The 25,001-nt window shown below is 38.3% G+C and overlaps 3 protein-coding genes across 4 annotated transcripts in view; 2 read left to right on the top strand and 1 right to left on the bottom strand.

Moving 5' to 3' along the window:
- LOC129718631 (cytosolic carboxypeptidase Nna1) overlaps positions 1–25,001 on the top strand; it is a 331,733-nt gene that overhangs the window by 105,308 nt on the left and 201,424 nt on the right. The window lies entirely within an intron of this gene.
- LOC129718633 (transcriptional regulator ovo) overlaps positions 1–25,001 on the top strand; it is a 68,269-nt gene that overhangs the window by 20,149 nt on the left and 23,119 nt on the right. The window lies entirely within an intron of this gene.
- LOC129718636 (RYamide receptor-like) lies at positions 15,581–17,167 on the bottom strand. The gene is made up of 2 exons (XM_055669594.1): positions 15,884–17,167; positions 15,581–15,819 (listed from the first exon to the last, which is right to left on the bottom strand). Exons 1-2 carry the CDS (start codon positions 17,062–17,064, stop codon positions 15,807–15,809), a joined length of 1,194 nt encoding a protein of 397 aa, XP_055525569.1. The 5' UTR covers positions 17,065–17,167; the 3' UTR covers positions 15,581–15,806.

The following is a 25,001-nucleotide window of genomic DNA, read 5'->3' as shown; positions in this document are numbered from 1 at the left end:
ACCCGGTCCCGGGACAAGGAGTAGGAGATGGAAAAGGTCCTCCTAGTAAGCTACCTGCGCAGGTTCTTTGTTTTTCCTGTCTCGTATTTTTCTCCCATTTCGTTCAATTTTATTTCATTTTCCTGCTGATCAAACAACGGGTGAGCAAAACACAACGGAACGAACGAACGACCGGAGCGAGCTTCCAGAATCATCATCCCTGATCGGATTGCGAATCCCCGAAAGGTCGAGGTCGTGAACCGTGGATGGTGAGGTGTGGAGTGTGCGCGGTGTGGTACGGCGAATCGGATAGAAATCGTGGGAGAATTTCTGCGTGCGATCCCAACAGCGCGCAACAGTTGGAAGTCGACGAAGGGAAGCTAGGCCTAGGATAGACACACACAGGACCTGTGCAAGCGCAGTCAGTGTGGAAGATCTATTGTCTATTGGGTTTGGATGAAGGGATGGGCGCGGGCGGGTCATGTGAGCGTTTCGAAGAGATGTGACAGTCGATATTTTTACCGGTGTGTGCTTCGGAGGAAAGGAAGATGACTATCGAGTTTCTAATGATTGGTATACAATGCAGTCGGATTGGGATCGAGTAAACTAGTTCGGGAAGGGGTGGAATTTGATAGAAATAAATCTTTATAATTGGAGGCCGGATTTACGGATTTATGGCGGGATCAGAATGTTCTTCTTCGAATGCCATCGGGTGCCGCGCTCGATGTGAAATTTTTAAGGTATAAATCAACGCGCGCGGGTGGAGCGGCTCAGTTGTTGCCTGCCACATGTTGCACTTAATTGACACACGGTTGTTTCTCCTTGCTCCAGATCTTGCTTCAGCTAGCAACGAAAAACATCATTCTGCGCGATAATTATTTTGTCGGGAAAAAAATTAAATAACCGTTCGTGCTCCACTGGTCGTGAATCCTAGCAGGCAGGCAGCCAATGCAAGGTCAATATCTTCTAAAAGTTTGACCTTGATAAAACCTGATTTCGCTTGGTTCGGTTCGGTACAGAAGCTTTGTGGCCTCGTACGCGTGCGGAACGCGGTCGGTCTGGGTGGAGGGGCGACCCGCAACAGCTACTAGCCGGAGAGCCGTATAGAAGAATATTTTTTCATATAAGTATAAAGACGGGACCAGCGATGGTCCGCTATATAGCAGCGCACACATTCTTGCCTGTTTCGCTTCGTGTCGTTTGCGCGAGGTCTCTTCTCCCGATGATGATGATCGTCCACAGCACCGGGCGGACAGATAGCAGGAAATTATATACAAGGCACTCCATAAAAGCACCGGTTGTTGTTGTACTCGGCTGCACACTCTGAGCTCCGTCGACGAACGGACGGACGGACGAAAGGACAGCGGGGCGCACTTGGGGATGATAGTTCGGGGCTGGCCCATTATATTAGCAAAGGCAGGCGAACACCACACCACTTCTTCACCAGCTTTGTGCTGTGCAGCGTGGAGCAGGAGAAAAAAAACTTGCCCGCTGGAAACAAAACGAACATGGCTCTGCTCTGCCGCTCCTGGCACGGGAACGACGCTTTTCTTCACGGTTCTTGGCCACTCGCACGGTTTCGTTCGTTCATTCGTGGCGTTGCCTAGAAGAGTGCGAACGGATGTTTCCTATTTGCGCGTTGAAGTCTTTTGTTGGAACTGTTGGTTGCCGGGCACGGATGGGTCCAAGAGTTGCTCCTTCGAGATGGGGCCGGTCTTTGGGCCTTGAGGAGGTAAAGGGAGGGAGGAAGTACAGATTCTTGATGGAATGAAGCATTGCATGTTTCGGTGGGTATTTTTAGATGAAGTACCTGAAGGCGCACCTTCTAGTTAGATTTCAGTACCTGTTTTAATATCGCTATCCCGCCTATCAGGTTCTCGTATAAAATAAAAAAATGTAATAAAACTTATACACTTTTCATACAGTTAACTAACGTTTACATTTATATTTTTTCATTACAGGTAAGCTCATAATTGTCCCACTAATTATCGAAGTGAATTTCGATTAATTCACTGGGTAGACTAACGAAGGAACAGAGTGCTGGCAATAGTTTCATGGATCTTCCTCCAAAATTAAGTACAGTCGTCATCTAAGGAAAGTACATGGAAGCTTTGGAATGTTTAAAATGAGAAAAAATGTCTTCAAAACGAGATTGGACTATCATCACAATGGAAATCATGAATTAGTAAAACTTCTTTAATCCGTATTAAACATACTATACGCTTATGAGTTCATAATAACTATTCTCAACTAAAGAATTTTATATAAACCATGAGAACTGGAACTGAATCTTACTGTATTATTCAAGTTAACCACAACTGAATAAGTGTTGTGCGTTGAATTTCAGTGTTCCTGTAAATTGCACACCAAACTTTTCGTCTGAACTATAAAATACTAAAACATTGAACGAAGTCAGTGTGCGTAAGGATAACCGTAATGAAGGTTGATGTCGCTGTTAGAAAAGCTGAGCCAAATGGTAAAACGACTAGACGTGACTAGCTCTTATCTGAAAGGGACTCAGAATTGCTTTTTTCGTTAACTCTCTAGTGCCCAAGTTAATTTCTAGACGGGCTTCGGTAAAATCACTATGAATCATAACACTTTTTATTGAAGCTTTTTAGAGGTTTGACTGAAGCCCGCCAAAAGGCGGCATTGGGCACTAGAGGGTTAATCACTTTTTTTCACAAGGGTAACTTTTCAAAAGCTCATAACTAACAAATCGTTAATTTAAGAATACAATTCCAATTGGAATCGGCACCATCTTGATTTGCGGTAAAAAGTGCATCATAGAGCTTTTTTTCAATTGCTGAATTTATACCAATTTTTCAAACGTTATTAAATGATAAATTTGTCAGCAAATGTTATTAAATATGAATTCTGAGAATGATTTCCAAAGAATTTTCATATTCGAACTTTTTTTCTAGTTAAGCCACACGATGTCTTTCACAAAAAAAAAACAAATAGTTACGAATCTAAACGATTTGAACGTAGTGAAACAAAAAAGAAATCACTTTGTTCAGTTCAAATTGATTGATCCTTCAGGCACAAAGGGGTCATCAAACGGTTTTCAAAAAAGCTTTATTTTGAACAACTTAATCTATATCTCTAAAATTTGATAGAGCTGTTTCCAAAGTTATGAATCGAGACAAATGATCAACACATGGTTTAAAACCTCGTTAGAATAATAAATAATAAATAAATAGGGGAACTGCTCCATTATTCATCTCAGCCCGTATATTCATCTCATTCAACATGTGAACACAATTGAAAACAGGAAAAAACGCATATTTTCTTCTTAAACCAATCTGCTAATCCATGGAATGGATTCTTCTTAGTTCACTTTAGATTCCTCATAAAGTATAATCCTCAAAAACTCACTTAAAAGCACTAAATTTGATATCATAGTCGGGCATCTGCTAGACTCGTTCAGCAGCCTACCAAACTTTTTTTTTCATCACTAGCGGACCACTTTTTGTTTTAATCACTAAACAAAATCATTAAGAATATTTCAACCTCAAATTTCCTAAAACAAGTTTGAATTAGCAGAAATATATGAGATGAATTTCTACAATTCCTAAATTTCAACTGTATGTATTTTCATCTGTTTTCACTGCCTTGAAGAAAATCAAGAGTTGCCAAATCAGTTCCTGTTAATACGAAAAAATCGTTTTGAAAATGTTGTATTATTCCGACATAATTGACATAAATCTACAGCACTGTAGTGGTTACCTAGGTTACCAATTTTGCACGTAAACAACTGCAGCGGATATCTAGGTAACCTACTACGACGGGCTGCGGCTACGTTCATTCATGATAATGTGATTCATTCATGATTAACAGTGTGATACATATGGGGGCGTCGTGAGATGAATAATTGAGCAGTGATTCAAGTTTTGAGATGGATATTGAAGCGTTGTAAAAAATGGTTTTGTGTTTCAAATTCAGGATAAATCTAGCTAATTTTACTAAATATGCAATGCTAAACGATTCCTAAGAGCACGTAAGCATATTTAATTTATTTGTTCAATGATTTCGTGAGAATTTGGTGTTTAATCCGTGCATTCTTCGTGAATATCGGCTCAATGAGATGAATAATGGAGCAGTTCCCCTAAGTTATGAATTTTTGAAAATAAAATGTATCAAATGAAGTCGCTTTTTCTAACCACTCTGTTTCGGAACAGGTCACCAAAAATGTTTCAGCTGTGCCTGAAATTGACGGGATTTCCATCGGAAATAATGAGACGCGTGTTTTTTGTTAAGTCATTAGGGTGGCTGTTCCGAAATAGGGTGGCCCGAAAACGGCTTTATTCAATGAATTTTATTTGCAAAAGTTCATGAACGAATTTCGATATTTTTGGATGGAATTCATGATAATCATTTCATGTTTTAAGAAAAAATACCAAAAAATCAAATGTGTGTACTTTTGATTGCAAAAATATGATTTTATTTTAAATTTTTGTCTTGTTTTCAAATTAAATTTACTCGAATACAAAAAATTAAATATTTTTAAAATTTTCTCCGTATATAGACAGATGTGACCCTAAAAATGAAGCCAAGAGATATTTTTATGTTTGTCCCTAAATGTACGACAAACAAATGTAAAGGGCGTATTTTTTATGATAATCATCAATAACCTTCAACAGGATCAAGATATTCACGATTTCAGCATTGTAAAATGTTTGTCTCAAAAACTCTGCAAGTCGTCTAAAACAGAATTCTAGATCTACATTTTCCTCTGCATTCGCTTTCTGGACCATTGTGCATTCCTCTTTAAAACGACGTGCTGTTTGTAGAGTGTTTAATGTCTTAGAGATGTAGATCAATAAAAAGATCAAGAATTGATTAAAATACAACTTTTTTGAAACCCGTTTAACCTCTTGAAGCCAGAATGAGAATCTAATGACTGATGCGGCCCCACGTAAAGGGCGATTATGCAGAACTCACTCTTACAGTTGACGATTCTTCGTTACGTGAGCCGGAAGAGAGAAAGTTTTCACTGATTTACAGGTATGGGCTGATTCTAATTAAAAAGAAATGCCCTGCCCCAGTAATTTCAGGAGAACCGATCAATTGCGCTGAAGTCTCAGATGATGCAACCTAGGATTCCAATGAAGTCCAGCAAAATTTACAATCGCCAGGGACAAGCAAGTTGAGAATGGGAGGCTCTAGTAGAAATAGTGGCAACGCTGGAAGCAATTGTTCTAAACGCCAAGGGCAGTGCCAATGGTTGCAAAGAATCATACACCGAACTGCCTGGCGGAAACTCTAGAAATAGGTCTGTTTAAGACCGTGTCCAAAAAAAGTAACATTTAAGTGTCATACAACAAGCAATGAGTCTTATTAAATTTGTTCAGGAAAATCTTCATCGCGCTAAGGGCACATCAGCCGTGCTCAGTAGAAGATCTTCCAAAAAGAATATCGACGTAGGTTTATTCAAGAGCCTTGGGTTAACGATGGTAGGGTACTGGGATGCTTTTCTTTTAACTGTAAACTTCTTTAGGACGGCATTCAGTCTGAATTTGTCCCAATTACTGAATATATTAGTAAAGATATTGTTCAGGGAAAAATGATCTTCGGGTAATTACAGGTCTGTTGACTGGTCACTACCCGAGTAGGTATCATCTCTATAAAATGGGAAAAACTCATGAACATTTACTCTGCAATTGTGGAGCACTGTTCAATCCAAGTATGTCATTTGGAGCAGGCTTACTAATACCTCTAGAAATGTAGCGAAGTAAACCTGGTACAGAAAAAAAACCTGGTGCAGGATTATAAAACGAGTCGAACCTGACTGGAATCGAGTGCAATGTCAACCAATGTTAAAGCCTTGGTGCTACATTCCGTTTCGGAATTCGACCTTCTGTTTTTTTTTTCTATATACAGACTTCGGAGCCAACTATTTGATGTACTACAGATCCTGCAGACACTAACAGTCTCTTCCGAGCCGGGAATCGAACCTACGACGACTGGTTTGATAGGCCAACATCGTACCTCGAGACTAACTGGAAGGCACCAACCAACCAATGTTAATTACACTTTAATTGGGACAAAATATTTGATTAGTATCAAATAAATTATGGGTCGTACAACAATAATCCTATTCAATGGATGCAGTCGTGTTTTGGCTCTACAGAAGAGGAAAAAACAGGCAAAAAAAATCGAACTTGAAATTATACGAGTCGCCCAAAATAAAGTTAGAATCATTGCTCAAAGTTCTCTAAGAAGGCTTCCGGACTGAAGAGACAAATTGGTGCTTTGTTATCTCATGCTGTTTATCGTATATACACGTTAACTAGCAAAAAAGTGACTTTTGTTTAGTCGACGCCAGTGGAACCGATAAACAAGGACTGATTGTGACTTGTGAGTTGATTTTTCTGGCTTTCTGGCTTCCCGAGTCATCACGGAGTTAAAAACTAAACGCGAGTGACACATGTAGCATACCTTGTTTGCCAAACTTTATTTTAAAGTTATTTTAACAAAATAAAATTGTTTTGGCAAAAACATGGTATAAAATGACCTCAAAAGCTTTGCAGCTTCCATCACAGTTTTTATTTCTTTTGAACGAAATAATAACTTAGGATGATTCTAGTAATTAAAGCTGTAATTTTTGAGTATTTCGTGTATTTTTCAACACTTTGTGGTGAAGAAAAGGTTAATGTAGATTCACTGAGTTTTGATCCGAGTTGTAGTTTCCAAGGAACGGTGTCTTAACAGTAAATTGATAAATTTTGGAAAATACACTCTTTCAAAAGTTATTCTAAAGAACAAAAATCATGATCAATGTACTTTTGTGTGGTAGCTGTCGAATAAATTATTTCCAATTGAGCTTATTTTTTATCACCGACATAGTTATAAAATTATGGACCTATTAAACGTATTTTATATCCAATAAAAATAAATGTGTGCAGGTCTCGAAAAAGACAAAAATCTTCCAATGCCGAGTTCGTTTTTTGTTGATAAAATGACTTCCAGTTCTGCATTTCATAGTAAACTGAGAATGAACTTGGTGGCGTTTATCATCTGTCAGTTTATGATGATGCAAATTTAAATAGCAACTGGTTTGGCGGACATTTTTCATATGTGCATCAAAAGAATATAAATTTGATCGTTTTTCAATGCTTGCAGTTTTTGTGCATAATTTGACACTCTTCTAATGGCCTTGAATAATATTTTTAGAAACGCTTGTTCATAATATCGTAATATTCATTATAATACGGTTAGCTTTTTATTAATGAGAAAGAGAACGGATTAGTTTCCGTGTGTCTCTCAACCACAAAAAGAGAACTCCAGCACATTCCACACTTTTCTTCACCCTCGCCGGTTTATTATTATTTCTATCTTTGGTTCTATCATGTATCCTCCTGATGCTAGGCAGGAGAAAGACTGTCTCGATCATATCTGCCTCTAATTGGCCTTCTGGGCTGTGAGAGCAGGAAGCGATAAAACCGATTGATCGGCGCCTACTTTTTTGCGTTTACTTTTTTTGTGTAACTCCTAGAAACAAAGCAAAAGCGAGTGAGAGGTAACCTCAACTCATCCGTGGTAGAGTGAAAGTTCATTAACCTTGGCTTTGATCTTGAAAGCGCCATCCCTGAACGCGCTCGTTTCAACGCTGGTGGTCCAGCGAAGACGCAGCACAGGGTGACGATGATGAGCTCTAATTGCTGCCTTCCCCTTTCACCGGGGGTTTAATCCGACGTCGCGGCCTCGCTGCGGCTCCGAAGTGGTCAAGCGACGGAGCTAGAAGAAGGAAAGCCCCCATTCTAATTTAATTTCTCATTTCCTTTCTCCGCCATTTTAAATCACCACCAGAAGTCTTGAGGCAAAGCGAAAAAAACTTACCATCACCACACCAGCATAAGCGGCGGCAGCAGCAGCAGCAGCAGCAGCAGCAGCAGCAGCAGCAGCAGCGCGACTTCAAGTCCAAGATCTCCGCCAAGCAAACACGCGGCGCATTTTCTGCTGCTGCTGTTACTGTTCATGGCTCACGGCCACGGCACTGAGTGTCATGATCAAAGTCACGGTGAAATGGTGGTCTTCTATGCTGCCACGGCTGCACAACAAGACGACGCTCCACCAGCGCTCTTGGTGTAGACAAAAACATGCCATCTCAGAAAACCACGCTAGAAATCCAAGTCTCGAGCGCTTAGGAGATCTTGAACGACTTCGCCTGAAACAGCGAACCACCACACCTCCCCTCGATCGTCGCGGCCACTTGCTTCCCTTGACAGCGAGCAGCGAGCACACACTTGTCGATGCGGGTCCGGTGGGGTGGGTGGTAAACATTGGAGAAGGGGAGGGGTGGTGTTAGTGCTGCGACCATAAAGAAGCAGAAAAAAGTTAAATGAAGGTGAAGAACGCCGAGTCAGCTTTTTTTATCGTCGTCGTCGTCGTCGCTGAACACACCACCAACACACCCTTGGAAGCCATGCTACTCGCCTCGCGCGGTGCAGACAACGGCAAAGCACTGGTGCGCTGCTAACTGTACTTCTGCGGCGCGGTTTGTTATGCGGGAAGGCCCGAGCGCACTCGCGAGCCCCAGTGACGCGAAATCGAGAAGGTAACGCACACCACCAGGAATGCCAATCAGGTATCAGGTCCGTAGGCCTGCTGACGCAGTCGGCGCTCACTGTGGTGTGAGTGTACGCGGTTCGATCTCAATCGTCGATTAACTAACATCAACTTGATTACATCATTAAACAGGGTTACTTATTCTGTAAGCTAGTTTTGCTCTCTCTCTCTCGCTTCACCACTGCAATTCGAGCTGGATTTGGTCACTCGGGATGTACGTACCTTCCACACAGCACACAACGACGTAGGGTTCGGAGCGTGCGATCGATCACGATCGCGTACCGAGTGCTCGCGCTAGATGCGACGGGGTTATAAAGTTGAAAAATTTACTGTGAAATGTAACGAGAGGCGCATAAAGAATGTGCCGCACAGTGCAACATCCACCGCCGTGTTGATGATTACTGGTCTGTTAAATGATGCATTTTCTTTTAGTCAGTTTTTTTTTGAGGAGGAAACTAAAAGTTTCCATGATCTGCGTCAGGTATCTTCGCGAGAGATTCATGAGTCGGTCAAATGTGACGCTCGCGGTTGAAGAGAATGTGGTTTTTGAGGCCACTCAGTTGGGTTAGGGTAATTGGATTGGCCATATTTTAACTGGTTTATCGCCATCCAAAGTATGTTACAAATTTAATGGTTTATTTTTCTTGGGTGGTCATTTCACTTCACTGGAATTTTTCATGTGTTCAGCAAGCTGAATCAAATAGCCGAATAAAAGTTGAATTAGAAAATAACCTAGACTCATATCAACTTAAAAAATATTTGATTTTGGTGGGTACTGCTGAATGATGAATGACGCCGCTCTCCATAGACCACAAATTCTGTGGGTTACTTCGCATCATCCTAAACACTAATATTGTCCCATGCTACGGGTTGGATCCTGTCTAAATACGAGCACTTCCTCACAATGAACACCAAAAATTTAATCAATTGTAACAAAAATGAAAAACCAAATCATTTATATTACAGATATTTGGAGATATTTCAATCACTAAACGCACACTAGTGCCACGTAGTGGTCCTATTTCCAACCAAACTGTCCATGAACCAAAAGCCCATTTCCTTCTATACAAGTTTCCTGCAGACCGTATCTTTCTAAATGGTAGCGACTTAGCTCCATACCCAACAGTATAACAGTCAGAGAATTATATCTTCCTGAAGAAGTTTGCTGAAATCCTATACATTTCAACTGGTTGGATTCACAAAAAAAAAGTAAATTCGAAATGCTCATCTATGTACACAAAAGCGCTCCGTCGCGGTCGAATTTCAAATCGAAATCTGCACCAACTAGAAACCCTCGACAACCTGAGCAACTTTGTCGTAGATCGTAACTTTCTAAGTGGTTGGATTCACGAGATAAATTCACTTTTAAATACTCAAAACATTCGCCGTTCACAAGCTCTCCTGAACAACTTTTCTGGAGACCAAAACTCTCAAGGTTGTCGGAATCACGAGATAGAGTTATTCAAATTTGACCATTTTAGGAGAAGCTAAACTTTTTGAGACTGTGCTTCTTGTTTTTAACCTGTTTTATCATTTATTCATTAACTTCGTGTTCATTATTTAAAAAAATCATATTTTTATGCTGCGTAAAAAAGATGACTACAAATATTTTCAGAGCCAGAACGGTTTGTTTGATCGGTGTAACGTCTTCGGAAAAGTTATTGAAAATAATTTTGTCTCCCTGAAAAAAAAACAAAAATATTTTTTTTCAAGGAAAAAAAAATTTTTTCAGAAAGAATTAAAATTGGTTTTAAAAAGCTTATTCATGAAAATTACACAAGATTAGCTAAACATTGATCGTTGTGCGATGATACAGAAAGAAAAAGCAAAAACTTTCTAAAAAAATGAGCAAGAACTGTTGTTCGATTCAAGTCTCCGCCAAAGTTGTAAACAGTGAATATGTCCTCCCAGAAAAAAAATTTGGCGTGACATAAAAAAACACAGAAATAAAATTATCATAAATTTAATATCTTAAAAACTCATTTTCTTATGAATCTAAATTTTCTCCTACGAAAAGTATACAAAAAATATTTTCAATAATAACTTTTTTTTTGTATAACATTTCTGCATACATTCTCAAAAATTATAGAGTTATAGATGGAAATTTTGCTCTTCTAGAAAAAAACCGTGAGAAAAAAAAAATAATGTAATTATTACGAATTTATAAATCTAAATTTCTTCTGCGAAAACTATTCAAATTTTTTTCTAATAATTCGCTTCTTTACACAACATTTTTTTTATTCAAAATAAAAAAAAAACAATAGTACAAAATGGCATATTTTGCCCACAGAAACTTTTATGCAAAGTTTTAGACAAATCAAAAATAGTTGTCCTTTTTGGTGGAATTGCTCTACAGGTCGGAATCGATTATATATAGTCTCCGATTTTTTCTCACTTTGTATAATCGAATCAGAGAAGAAAAAAATGTTTTTTTATTTATTTTACAAAAATGATTTGATGTCGAATGAATAACAATTTTTTATTTTTGACTCATCCCCCTAAAAGTCAGAAAACACATTTCTTACAGAAAAAAATAAAATAAAATATATATCTTGTAGTTTTTTCTGATGTGATTGCAGTCAAATGTAAAGAAAAATTCGAATCAGTGTTGATTGATTTGTCAACTCGTTTGTATTTGTTTTTCAAATTTTGAAAAATTTATTTTTATTTTGAAATTATTTTTATGTACCCAGGTGTATTAACCCAATTTTATCAGTTTTTTAATTTTTTTTAATTTCTATTTTTTTCCGTTACGTATTTCATGGATGTTCTCTTGCGGCATACTAGCTCTAGATAAGTCATGTTTGAAATTCAAAATTTTTTTTGCTACTACATATATAAAATCGAGTCTAAAATTATATATAATCGAATCACACAGAATCGAGTTATTATATAATCGCGTCTCTATATAATCCAGTCCGACCTGTACTTCGTTACATTTCGTTTATTGCTGGCAGGGAGGCGTCCTCACCTCTCTTTGGTAACCATTTTTGCACTGTTTGTTTAAAAAATACTCATTTATTTTTCTCTATAATATTTGTTTGTTTTTTTTTTTTTTATTCGTTTTTATTTTATTCTACATATTTTTTATTTGTTTAATTTTTTTTATATTTTCATGATATTTTTTAATTTGTTTTTTTAATTTTTTCAATTTTCTTTTAATTTTCGATAGCTTTTTTGATTTGATTTGTTTTTTTTTTTTGTTTTTTTTTTGTTTGCAATCTTTTATGTTCTTTTATGATTTTTAAAACTATTTGTGTTATCTTAATTTATACCAGAGGTATAGTTTCTTCATTTTATTTTTTTTATTTACCTTTTTAACTTTATTTTCAATTGTAATTGTAATTGTATTCAATTGTATTATTTGCTATTCATACTCTTTTGTAAATTTTGTGATTGTAATTTTACAGTTCAGTTTATCAAAATTTGTCTTTTTGTGTTCTTTATTCAATTTCTCTACAAATCACGATATTCTGTAAATTTTTCAGATTATTATTCAATGAATGCTCTTTTTTATTTCTACTCATGTGTGATTTCAGTTTCAATGTTTTTTATCGTTGGCAATTATTTGATATTTTTTTCATGTTAAGTTTATTGTTGGCATTTTTTGTGAAGTTTTGTTATCTTTGTTGATTTTTTTTATTATTAACTCGTTCAGTTTAATTTTAGTTTAGTGTTTATTTGATGAATAATTTGCACTTCTTTAGAAAGCGCTTTATTTTGTAAATTTTTTTTGTTTGATTTTTTTTTTTTGATATTCATTCATATTTTTCCGTATTTTTTATGGTTATAATTATGTCAGTTCTTTTTTTTTTCAAGATATTATTTCGTTGTTTTCTGTTATTCTTCTATTTTTCGTTTGTTTTTTGTTTCGCATGTTCTTATCAATTTTTTGGTTGTTCAATCAATTTTTTTTTGCTAGTTGGTCATATATTCGCCAGGATATTTTTTATTTCATATTATTTTTTATATGCTTTTTTATTTTTTTTTGTTGTTTCCCTGTTTTTGTTTTCAAACTAACCATTCCAATATTTGTCATTTTTACTTTCTATTTTGACGTGTTAATTTTTTCTAATCATTATGCATCATTTGTAGTTCATTATAGTTCAGAAACGTATTTTTTTTACAAAAGATCTATTGACATTTGTACGTCTGCTTCATGATATTTGCTAATTTTTGTTTTATTTATCCACTAAGCAATTCCACAAAAAATCGGATAACCATTTTAATCGGCCTTTTCTAATTTGGTTGAAACTTTGGTTGATTCTTTAGTCAATAGAAAAATGTAAAATTTCTATGCAGTATACAAATATTATTAGAGCCAAAACAGTTTGTTTGATCGGTTTGACGTCTTCGGCAAAGTTGTAGATAGTAATTTTGTCTTTCTGAAAAAAATCAAGCAAGCCTTGGTGCTACATTCCGATTCGGAACTCGACCTTCTTGTTATACAGACAACTGTCGAGTGTACAGGATAATTGCGGGGCTAGCGCTATGATTATTATCCTACTGACACTAACAGTTTCTTCCGAGTTGAGACTCGAACCTACGACGACTGGCTTGTTAGGCCAGCATTGCACCTCGATACCATCTGGGAGGATCTGAAAAAAATATACTCTTTGAAAAAAAAATTAAAAAAAATGTCTAAGCTTATTTTTTAGAAAACTAATTTTTTATGAAAATTATTAGATTATTAAATTAAAGACTAAACATTGATGGCTGTACGATCATGGAGAAATGAGTAACAAAAAAGTAAAAAATTTTTAGAAAAAAAAATTAATTTAAGCCCGAACATTCGGTTTAATTTGTGTAACGTCTTCAGCAAAGTTGTAGACAGTAATGTTTGTCCTTCCGTAAAAATATAAACCGTGAAACGAAAAAATCCTTTTGAGGGAAAACCACAAAGGTCTAATTATATATTAAAAATCTTCATAAGCTCAATTTAATGAATCTGAATTTTTTTATATCATAAGCTAACTAAAAATAGTTTACTGAACTTAGAGAAAAAAAATTAAATTTGTCACGAAAAAAAAAAATCTTTTCAAACTTTTTTTTACTGTTAATTTATTAAGCATCTAAACGATAAACTATCCCGAACAAGAATGTCTTCACCAATGTAGATAATACTTTGGTGAAGACATTCTTGTTCGGGATAGTTTATCGTTTAGATGCTAAAAATGTTTTTATTATCAATAGGTACTCGTCGCAAGAAATAGTCCCGACGTTCGATTCATGTCAGCACTAAACCCGGGACATCAATTTAGAACTCGTTTCTTTTACTTTTTGAACTTAACTCATGTCTCATGATCATTATTTCACATTCGTAGTTTATCATGGCTTAGGATTATAATTTCTGTTTGTTTTTGCAAATTAAATTTGAATTTTTTTTTTCGTTAATAATATTTTTTATGTGGCATTTATTGTTAAATTTTTCTACAATTAGAATATTTCCTAAATTTTCTATTAGTTTTTTATAATATATCCCAATTTATGGAGTTTTATTGATAGGGGATTTTTCACGGGGATTCAGAAATAGACGCGTTTGTTTGCACGGAAATAATCTTGATTCGCAAGGGTAGATAACTTTTTCTCAAGCCGAACTCGAAAGTTTTTCATAATTAGCAGATATTATGGAATACTCTTTTCGAATCAAGTTTTTGATGCAGATGTCGGAAGTGACGTGGCTTCAAACCCGGATTTCAGGATTACCACGGATTTCAGAATTCATAATGATTTAGCTCAAATTTCTATTCTAATATTTTTATTTTATTGTTTCTAAAATTCTTTTTGTTCGTTACACTCATTGTAAATAGTTTTTCTTCAGTATATTTTTATAATTTAATTTTCGTCAGTGTATATTTTTAATTTTTTTTATCAGCGTTAAATAATGTCAATAATTTCATTTCATATGAATCAGGAATCCGGGATTCACAATTTGAAGTTTCGAGTTCATACTACCAGATTGAGGGTTCAGCACTGAAAGTTAGGTATCAAAAGTCCCGAATATAGAATCTAGGTTTTATGCTTTATGATCCAGAGACCCGAGTCAGTCCAGTTTTCACAGTCGAACCTGAAATCCCAAAATTCTACGTATAAAGTTTAGAATCCCGAACTCACCATCCTTTTTTTTTAAAATCTCACGATTGCGTTCGACAGCATAGCTTTCAGAGCTCACAATCTATACTCCTAAATTCAGTTTGACCGCCGGAGGCTACGGCCAGCTTTTTAAGTCTGTCCACAATCTGAATTTTTGATCCATTTATCGAGAGTCTCTTGGAGTTCAGCTAATTTATTGCAGTAAAAGTTTGATTATAACTATCGTCAACACCTGTTGAGAAGAACGATTCGTCTTCCCAAAGCAGCCTAGTTTATTGATTTCTCTTGGTTTTGAAAATGGAATGGACGCGCATGGTAATTTGTCATACTTGCAAGAAACATAATTTTACTTATCAACAATACTATTTAGGGTATATAAAACATATGGTCAGTTTTTTCCTATAGTCTAGAATCACAGGCTAAACAAATACACGAACCACTTCGAATCAGTTTTGAGCGGACAGCAGTCGCGGACCGTTGCTTCACATTCCGTTTGTTTTGCGAATGTGTCGAACGGCACTTACCTGATGGCTGAATGGATAATGGATGGCCGAAATTGTCGCTACAGCAGCAGCCCCTGTAGTTGCTAATTCTGCCGCGTTGCGATTCAGTTATCGGCAGCCGGTTCGACACACCGACGAACAGACAGGTGCTACTTAGTAATTCGAATGACGTTCGTAACAAAAAAGCGCAAAGTGGTGGGAAGACAATGGATTATCTGGATAGGGGATTGCGGGGAAGATCTCTGCATTCCGGAAGGAGGGCACGAAGTGCGATTAAGAGTGTCAATGTTCGCGTATGGAAAGAATTTTCGACGTCATTTTAATGGAGACTCATCGCTACGATTATCATAATATCTTTATTTGAAACACACAAAGCTGTACAATGAAGCTAACGTGGACGGTACGTGCTGTGGGTCGTTTTGCCCCGAGCGAGCCAGGCTTTGATTTCCGACCGACTGCACGCGGAGAATGTTGCACTCTATTATACCTAGCAGCGAGAACAAAGCCTCGGTTGACAACACGAACAGAACGGACGCTGAAACTGGTTCTGATAACAAAACGGTGATGATTTTTCTACTAGTTCTGTTGGACACGGACCGCTGATAAATCTGTCCGAGAGGTGGCTGAACCGCACACAAGGCCGATGCTCGATTTTGTTTTTCAATTCGAATTTCTAGAAACAAAATAGAAAAAAGTCTCAAACTGTTTATTGTTACTTTCAGCACATTCATGTGAACCGTTTACAGCACTCCGCTGTGAAGTGGGCCCCGCTGGCACCCAGGCTGACGGTGGTGAGCATCGTTACCGAAGGAAAAAGTTGCATCATTTCCGTTCCAGTGCTGGCATCACTTTTTCGGCGTACCGTTTGCTTACAACAGCAGCAGCAGCAGCTCTGACCGGCACTTCCCGGGTGCACCAGATGGACGAAACCTTTGCGGAACTTTTCGTTCATATAGCAGTAGATTATGGGGTTATAGCAGCTGTGGGACATTGCCAGCCAGTGGAAGAGGAACCACAGATAGGGCAGCAATCGCCACTCCGGATCGAGCGGGATCAGCATGAAGATGTTGAACGGAAGCCAGCAGACGGTAAAAACCAACACGACGGTGATCATCATTTTGATCATCTTGCGCTTGGATCGAAGGATGCGTTGGTCACGTTGCTTAACGGATTCACCGGGTGGATTTTTAGCCCAAACTTTGCAGGCAATTCGGCTGTAGGTGAAGACGAGTACGATTAGTGGAAGCAGGAACTGGAGCGTGATCAGAGTTATGGAGTAGTTCCGGTCGGAGTCATCGTTCGGCCAGACTTCGGTGCAGATTGACAGATCGCACTGGTCGTACCACTCGGTTGGTTGGATGAGGGTGGAAAACACGGGAATCGGTGCTGCCGTTAGAAGCGCTCCTATCCACACGCATGAGATCAATAGTTTGGCGAATTTTTTAGTGACTCGTGGTCGAAACGGGTACATAATAGCCACATACCGATCGGCACTGATCGCGATCATCGTGTATGCACTGATCAGTACGGAGATCGCTTGCGAATAGTTAACCAGCTGGCAGATAGCCGCTCCGAAGGGCCAATACTGCAGGACGAAAATGGACACGAAGCTGAACGGGATGCAAAAGATCGTCATCAGTATGTCGCCAAGGGCGAGATTCGCTATGAAGTAGTTGGTAACGGTTTTCATGCGAGGAATCAACACTACCACCAGCAGCACTGCCACATTGCCGACGACGGAGATCAGAAAGATGGTCGTGTACGCCAGGTAGATCAGCATTTGAAAACGCACAGTCGCGATCCCTTCCGGGATGGCAGCCGCACCGTCGCAGTCGTACTCGTAGTAGAAACTACTGCCGTTGAGCCAACTTTCGTTCCGATAGCTTTCGTTGTGCGACGACACAGCCGTTCGATTCATTTCGTTGCTGAACTTGAACTAACCGCCTACACACTCGGGATGGCGATCGTTATCACCTGCGGCTGTCATGCCAGTGGTAAGTGATCAGCTAGTTAACATGAAGGTAGGAAAAGATTTCCTCTTCTTCGCAACAGTCCGGTTGGAATGAAGATTTTCAAATCTTGATACGTTTTCGAACGCCTTGTGACTCTTTATGACAGATCGAGCGAACTGAACAGGAAGCGGCGTGCGTTAATTTGCGGTTCGAAACACCCCCGGAAGAAGGCTCGCTCGAAGCACGGTTTCGGAATCGCTGCCATCCAGTTTGATTCACATTCTAAGCAGAACGGGAATGCGGTGTGTCGGTCCGTTGGGCCATATGGAATGACGAAATTCGACGAAATTAGCATAAACGCGCGATGAAAAATGTGTGGCTTACCGGGTCCACAAAATGGGCAGTTTGTGTTCCTCCATCGAAAGCGATCGCGCTCACAAAGAGAATGCTAATTACCGCGATGCGGTCGTGTAGAATTGGAACAAAAAAAAATCAGAACTAACATAACAGAACAGTCGTTACGAAATGACACAGCGGCTATTCAAACTTCGTCTCGTCTGCAGTTTAGTTCGCATAATTAATCAGCAAATTTTGGTCGAAAATCAACGGAAAACTGCGTCGGAGGAAGTTCTCTCTGTTGCGTAGTCGCAGGGTGTAATAGGTGAGGTAGCCCATCAAAACCCACCGGAACACCGTTTGCATGCTGATGAATACGCGTTTTATGCTAAACATGAATTAACTTATCATTAGCGCATCGACCGCCGGGACGGCGGTGGCGGTTCAACCAGAGCGAATCTGATGGAATATCATTACATGCAAATTTAAGCATCATGGCGACGACGCAGCGAGACACCGCATTCAGATGATTATGGTGGGAATGACACCGCAGTCGAAGAACAGGTGAATCTGCCGCTTCTGCTGTGGACTTCTTTTTCAAAAAGACTCAACTCTAGATACACTTTCTAAATTGTATCAATAATCCGTTACATGTAATTCACTTTTATGGCATCAATTAAACAGGAGCTGCTGAAATTAAGCACCTAGCACTGAGAGATTCTTTCGAAGCTACAATAAAACCCACTTCAATCGCGGTACAGTGGTTTGAAAGTCGGAATAAATATAATAGCATAAAACAATTACAATACACCGTATCAGCATATATTTTGTTTCGGTCAGTTTTTCTTTGCTTTGCGTCTAGAATATATCGGGGAATGAAATCAAAATGAACAACTTGTTTTATATGGCTCCGATGGTGGCGGATGTAATATAGGTTTATTATTCTGTACTTCATCCTACATATGAAAGCGATCGCGGTCGTTTACAACCATGCCAATGACCAGTAATTGTAGCTCTTAGTCCAGTGCCGGACAGTTGCGGGATCTACTGTTTATAAACCGTAACGATCTTTAGCATTTTTTATCGTATTCTAAAGGTGTATTGAAATATCTTGAAAATACCCTCGAGATGTCAAGTATTATAGATGAAACGATCAGCTTTGAAAAGTTTTTGAAGTTTAGTTTCCAGGCAATTAATTTGATTTTTAAACGAAAACAACAAATCTGAAGGTTGTTCAGAAGTGCTTCAGGGTTCAATTATGGGTCCCATCCTCTGAAAATTATTTACTGAGGAAGTCCACGCTACTTCGCAAATCAATGCTGATCTGATCGATCATTTCGTTTTCGCATAAAATTTGCACTGTTGTTGAGGTTATTTTATGACATCAGTTGCTCATGTTGACTTCTCACGACTACTGTTTCAGAAGGATCCAAAAATATGGGTGATGAAATAAATATCCTATATTACAAAAACGGCTTGTTCGATGGAAATAGTGCTTTCGGCAAAGTTGTAGGTAATGAAAAACCGGCTCTAGAAAAATATATACACTAGATTTTTTTTTTTAAATTGTCACAAGAAATTTACTATCGCAAAAGCACCTTTTTTAAAATCTTATTTTTTATACATTGAATATAACATTGTTTACTGCCATTTGTCTAAATTTGGTGATGGTAAGATTCAGAACAATTTATTTTTTTATTTGTGCCAAAATGCTATGTTGTTGTTGTAATCCCCTACACCGAGTGTTTATTAACGATAAAAATTATTTTTAGCGTCGGTTGGTTTGATCAGTATAGTGTCTTCAGCAAAATTGTAGATAATATGGTTTTTCGTTTACCGTTACCAAATTTTGACAGATTATAATAAACATTGGTAACTTCAATGTGTAAAAATATTAGATATTTGAAAAAACGGTTCATTTTGAGATGTTTGATATTTTTTGAGAGTTTTACGTTCTTTTGATCCTTTTGAAACAGCAATCGCGGGTCGTTGGTCAACATGAGTAACTGATGCCGATATGACTCTTTATCAAGCTAGTCTTGAGGTACGATCTTTCGATCTTCCTATTTATATCCAAATTGTTGGAATATTTCAAAGACAAAGATTTGATAATTGAAGGTAACTAAATTTTGATGAAACTTTTTTCTCGCGAGACTTCAAACTCATGGTTTAAGTTTCAACGTAACCTGAACAAATCAAAATGGGCACTCTTGTGAAAAAAATATTCTTCTAACAAAAACTTTCTCATGTCCAGTTTTTTTTTGCTTCTGAACGCCCATGTCTCTCATGGACGTACGGTAATAAATGAAAGTTTAAACATTTCTCTAGAAGTTATCCATGGACTTCTTTTTTACCTATCTCTCGTCGTTATTCAGAAATAATGATTTATGAATAAATAAAAGAGGTTTTAAAACTTCAGACTTTTTCAAATATTGTTCCAGATAAATTTTCAAACAAAGTATGTAAAATTACCTGGGTTAGTAAGGCCTACACACGCACAAAGTTTCATCGTATTCTCAGAGGGTGCTGCCAATCCCTCAGTTGAGTTGGCGCGAAATGTGTATATATTATTTTGTGTAAATTTTCTTTTTTGGGTTCAGGAATCTGTTAACAAAAATGCTCTATGTACAAAATGGTACTCTGCAATTTTGAAACTCATAACAGCTTGGCACGGTACCCTCCACCAAAATGAAATGACCCATCGAAAGATAGGAAAGTTTATCTCTTCTTGGTATATGGGACTAAAAAGCCGTTGGTCCCCATATGGATTATGTAAATCAGGATCTCCGGGAAAGTGTTCAAGATCAGATGAGTAAATGAAAAACTACTCTTGGAGTGATTTAATGAATTTTGATCCCAATGTTGTTCGGTTTTATTGTCAATTGTCCTAATTTGTCGCACCTAAACATGGTCTCGAAGATCCAGATTTGCAGTCCCAGGTTACCCTCGGCTGAAAATGGGCAAAATTTTCCAAGCTTTTGATGAGCCAAGTTCCAAAATTGGTATCCGGGTACTCCACCTCCTCCTTCAACCTTCCCGCCTGTTGCTATAAACAATTCGATTATTGAAAATGGTTTATTCCAACTAGTTAGAAACATTCTATGAAAAATCGTAAAATTTAATACATTTAGATATTTACTAGACAAACTACACTTTATTATGTATTGGCTCCACTCGGTTCCAGAAAATGAGAATGATAACCTTTTAACTTCCTTTAAGTAAACCACACGTTTGTGTGGCCTAAAAAGCTTTCCTATGGTTTTTTGGCTTGAATCGGATCCACATTTTTTGTATTTTTACCAGAGGCGTCGCGTGGCTGATTTTGTCACATGTGCACCAAACATTTATTCAAGTTCTTTTTTTCCTCGAATGAAATAAGAAAATCAAACCAAAATTGATGGGTTCCGCTAGTATGCTTACTTGTTTTTATAGGTTATAATATTGCGACAACTGCATATGCTCGGATATTAGGGAATAGGGTACCTGTACAGTGCACATGTTGCACAGGTGGACCCGACGCCACTGCATTTTACTGAGATTTACCACACACACACATCTGTGCGTGGCCCCAACAGCATTTCTAATGTCTTTTGGTCAAAACCGGTACCAAATATAAATAACTAATTGTGCTTCTCTAGTCAGCCGGTTGAATAAAGAATAAATTGAAAATAGGTAAATAAAGACGAGCAGGAGTTATCTGTATGATCGCATCAGTGATCAGGGTGGATTTTGATCCAACGTGCTTATCCCTACTAACAAAAATATCCTTTCTGTGATTTTTGTGGAGATGCAGAGGTTATAATACGGTCTCTAAACAACCCTTTCCTCTTTTCACCTGATTGCAAGGACTTGGCCGGCGCCGTTATCGATCCTTAAAGTATTGAGTCACTTAAACTTGCACACTGAGAATGGTCGCATTCAACTGATTTACTGTCCAATTTTACTGATTCCGATCAATCACGGAGTAGCAATGATTGAATTGTGCAGTCAGTCAAACTAAGCTAAGTTAACTAACCAGGAGCGTTCTATGAGTTTTAGCTGGCTGGGTTAAGGTTAACCTCGCTTTTTGGAGTAATAAAGTTCAAAAAGGCCACCAGGTACCCTACCGAGCGCATGAGGAAAAATCGTATTATTTACTTCTACTTATTTTGAAATTAAGTAACGAAAGTTTTTTCTCAGATTTTTCACACAAAAGCCTCTTTTTACTTAATTTTTTCGTGGATTTCCGAGTTTACGTGATTTATTACGTGGACTTCTCCATTTACACGGCTGGTTTTACGAAGGTTTTAGATATTACACTTAAGGTTTCCGAATATTATATGATTTTAAGGCTTTCCATCATTTCTTGAAGTTGATCTTGATTCGCTGGTGGAATTTACTCTGCTCTTCAGTCTGTTTCAAAAGTATTGAGCAGATGTTATTCAAACTGTTTTACAAATAAAGCCTTTTAACTAGGTTTTTGAAACAGATTTCGAATTTTACGAAGGTTTCGGATTTCATACCTGGTTTTACTCTTCATTAAAATAGAACATTTCGCTCAGACTTTTTAACCAATCATGTAAAAAAAGTTACACAAACTACAGCTGCAAATTTATCGATTTATCGAAATGACCTACTAGTACCTCCCATTTGATGCCGGACCAGCGATTCCAAAAGTTATGAGGTTTCAAAGTAAAATTTCAAGAAATAAGGAAAATCGAAAGAGGGCAATGCTGAAAATGTTTCGAAAAGTACTGTTGAATTAAAAGAAGTTAATAAAAATTGTCATAAATTGAGGAAAATGAGGAACAACAAAATGAAAAACAAATTCTAAAATGGAAAAAAAACCGAGGAATGTTTTGGAATTTCAAAACACAATATTTGGATGCTCACAGTGTCAGTCTTTGACACTGTATCGAAGATTAATACTGATCAGTTACTTTACATCTCACAACAAGAGTTTAAAAGTTCTATCGAATGCTGAATTTTTTCGCTATTTTATGATTTTTTTTTCCATATGAAAAGTCACTTCAATATTTTTTACAGATAATCAATAACCGTAGTCTGAAAAAAATTTACAGTAGTTAACGTTGTTTGATGTCTGTGTTCGAGAAATAATATTGTGCTAAATTTTAAGTTGTTTTGCTTGTAGTTTCGCACGGACCTTTGCCAGTTTGCAATGCTAACTAACTCTTCACGACTTTTTAGGTACAGCTATAGTCAACACTTTCATTTGTTTCGTTCCGTGAGTGTGCGTCGCAGTAGACTTTCGCTCGTAAATGTAGAACAACCGTCGGCTTTCGCACACAAAACAAATGGCAGAACAACATTCGTGCATCGGAGAGATGCCAGCTGTCATATGTTTTATGATGTTATTTTGTTTTATTTCTCTCTACTTACTTCTGTTTCTGTTGAGGAATATTATGACAGAATCAAGGATATAAGTAACTTTCAAAATTTCCACGAACGGCCCCTTAGAAAAAAAAGGATTAAGATTGAAATATAAACCTTGAATACAACCTATATTTTAAATCCACTTGACATTACAAAATCATCGGAATGATAGAAAACCATCGCGAAATCCGCAAGGTTCTCAGTTGGGTCCTCTTCTTTCCATCATATACTGAAGTCTTTTAAAAACATCTCAAACGTAAACTACATATAACCTTTGAAACATGGAATCGCAAGACTCATTCCAAGAAATGCATTCCCTTTGGAAACGGTTAAACCCCAAGGTTCTCACTAACCTCACCCAACATTGGACGGCATTTTCACACTCGAAAAGAGACGGACTCAACTTCGTCGACGCCAAAGGTCCCCAGTTCCTCGAATGACCCCGTTTTTCGCGAAACGCGACCCATTGCGCCCTGCTTCGCGCCTGCTGTCGATTTCGTAACCGTTTCCCGGCGAGGAAGGAAATTGGATAATTGCGCCTTCTTTCATGCGGATACGCAAGAAACATGTTGCTGCCACGGTGGCGATGGCTGCTGTTCACGGCCGGCCGGAATTACGGAACTTTTCTTTTGACACATGTAAAACATGTGCGAAAATAAAAACAAGAAACCGAAAGGCAAAAAGGCGATGAAGTCTCTCCGGTGTTGACCTTAGGCCCGTTAGCAGCTCGGTCCATCCGTTTGTCCGTCTGTCATTCGGTCGGTCGGTTTCCAGTGAACCGGAAAGAAGTCCCCTTTCGCAACCCTTCGGCTCGCCCTCCCCAGTAAAATTGCTACAAGTGTTTCGTTAATTTTATTTCTTTTTTGTGTTGCTGCCCGCTCCGTTTTGAACCATATGCCAAGTTAATAGCTTATTTCACAGTGTTATTATCGCCAGTTCCTTTCCCGAGTTCGTAAGCAATATACTACGTTTCTATCTAATTCAGTTGCAGTAGCAATTAGACGAATCACTTATATATATATTTTTTTTTCATCGCGCTTCCAATTTTATACTCCATGGTGGTTCAAACTTTGCTTGGTTTTTAAATTTTCAAATAAGTTGCGGCATATGGTGAAGCAAATGATTGAGAGTTTCTCTCCGTTAAGCCGAAGTGCAAGGAAATTCACTTCGAACACAAAGCCACAGCACATCAGTTCGAACAGCCTCGAATCCAAGGAAAGAAATTTCAAATTTATTATTCTCATCAGATTCTTGCCCCCTGTGAGCGCAACCAGGAAACCGGTTTCCGACCGACAAGATGCTTTTGGTTGCTTGCTGCTTTCCATCCAGACCAGATCGGACCAGTTACTGTCGCTGCTGGTGCTGCCGCTGCTGCTGCTAGTAATGTTGTTGATGGTTGTTTGCAGTCTCCCCGTTTTTCCGTTCCTCCACAGTTCTACCGTTTGCGCTCCATTGAACGTACGAACATTTATCAGCCACAAAGCGTTCTTCTTTCGCGATGCGATATTCTTGTCCTGTTAAGTTTTATGACCGTGTTTGGTACTGTTGGAATCTCGCTCTCTTTCTCGGGCTTTTTCATCTGGATTGTTTGTTCTGGTTTGCTACTTCAAGCGGCCATTTCGGTACTTGTGCGGTAACCTAAATAAGGTACTTTCAAACAAGAGACTTCATTACTCTCGCTGAGTGACGAACCCCCCAACGTATTAAATTTGCGTGGCATGTTTTAAACGCAACACTTCAAATTCTAAGCGTTTTGCGATTTTTTTTTTCTCGTGTTGAGCAGCGACAAGTCACTTAACACACTTCGAGCGTTGTTAGTTGAGCTGCGTGTCCGATGACAAAGCGCGACCGTACCGATTCGATGCGCTGTCCTAGGAGCTTCTCCACCATATACAGACTCTCGTCGTGACGTAACTTCACTGTAGCCCATTTCGTAGATTGCAATCCAAGGTTTAACGGACCATCATCCCGAGAGAGGAATCACACATTTCCTTTCACGCAAAACAGCACGACGGCTCTCGACCTACATTTAAACCGTTCAGCACACAGCAAGAGCGGATTCGCGAAGTGACCGTCAACCGGCGGTGCAGGCCAATACACAAACGGTGCGCACGGCCCACACCATAGTAAAAGCGAGCCCAACCTGAGACGCGCCGATCGTTGATCGGTTCCTTAGCTCTAAGGCACTGTGTGT

The sequence above is a fragment of the Wyeomyia smithii genome, chromosome 1, assembly GCF_029784165.1.
Source record: "Wyeomyia smithii strain HCP4-BCI-WySm-NY-G18 chromosome 1, ASM2978416v1, whole genome shotgun sequence".
In the NCBI taxonomy this organism is placed as follows: Eukaryota; Metazoa; Arthropoda; class Insecta; order Diptera; family Culicidae; genus Wyeomyia; species Wyeomyia smithii.
The sequence above is the reverse complement of the archived record's forward strand: the minus strand, read 5'-3'. Positions and strand labels throughout refer to the sequence as shown.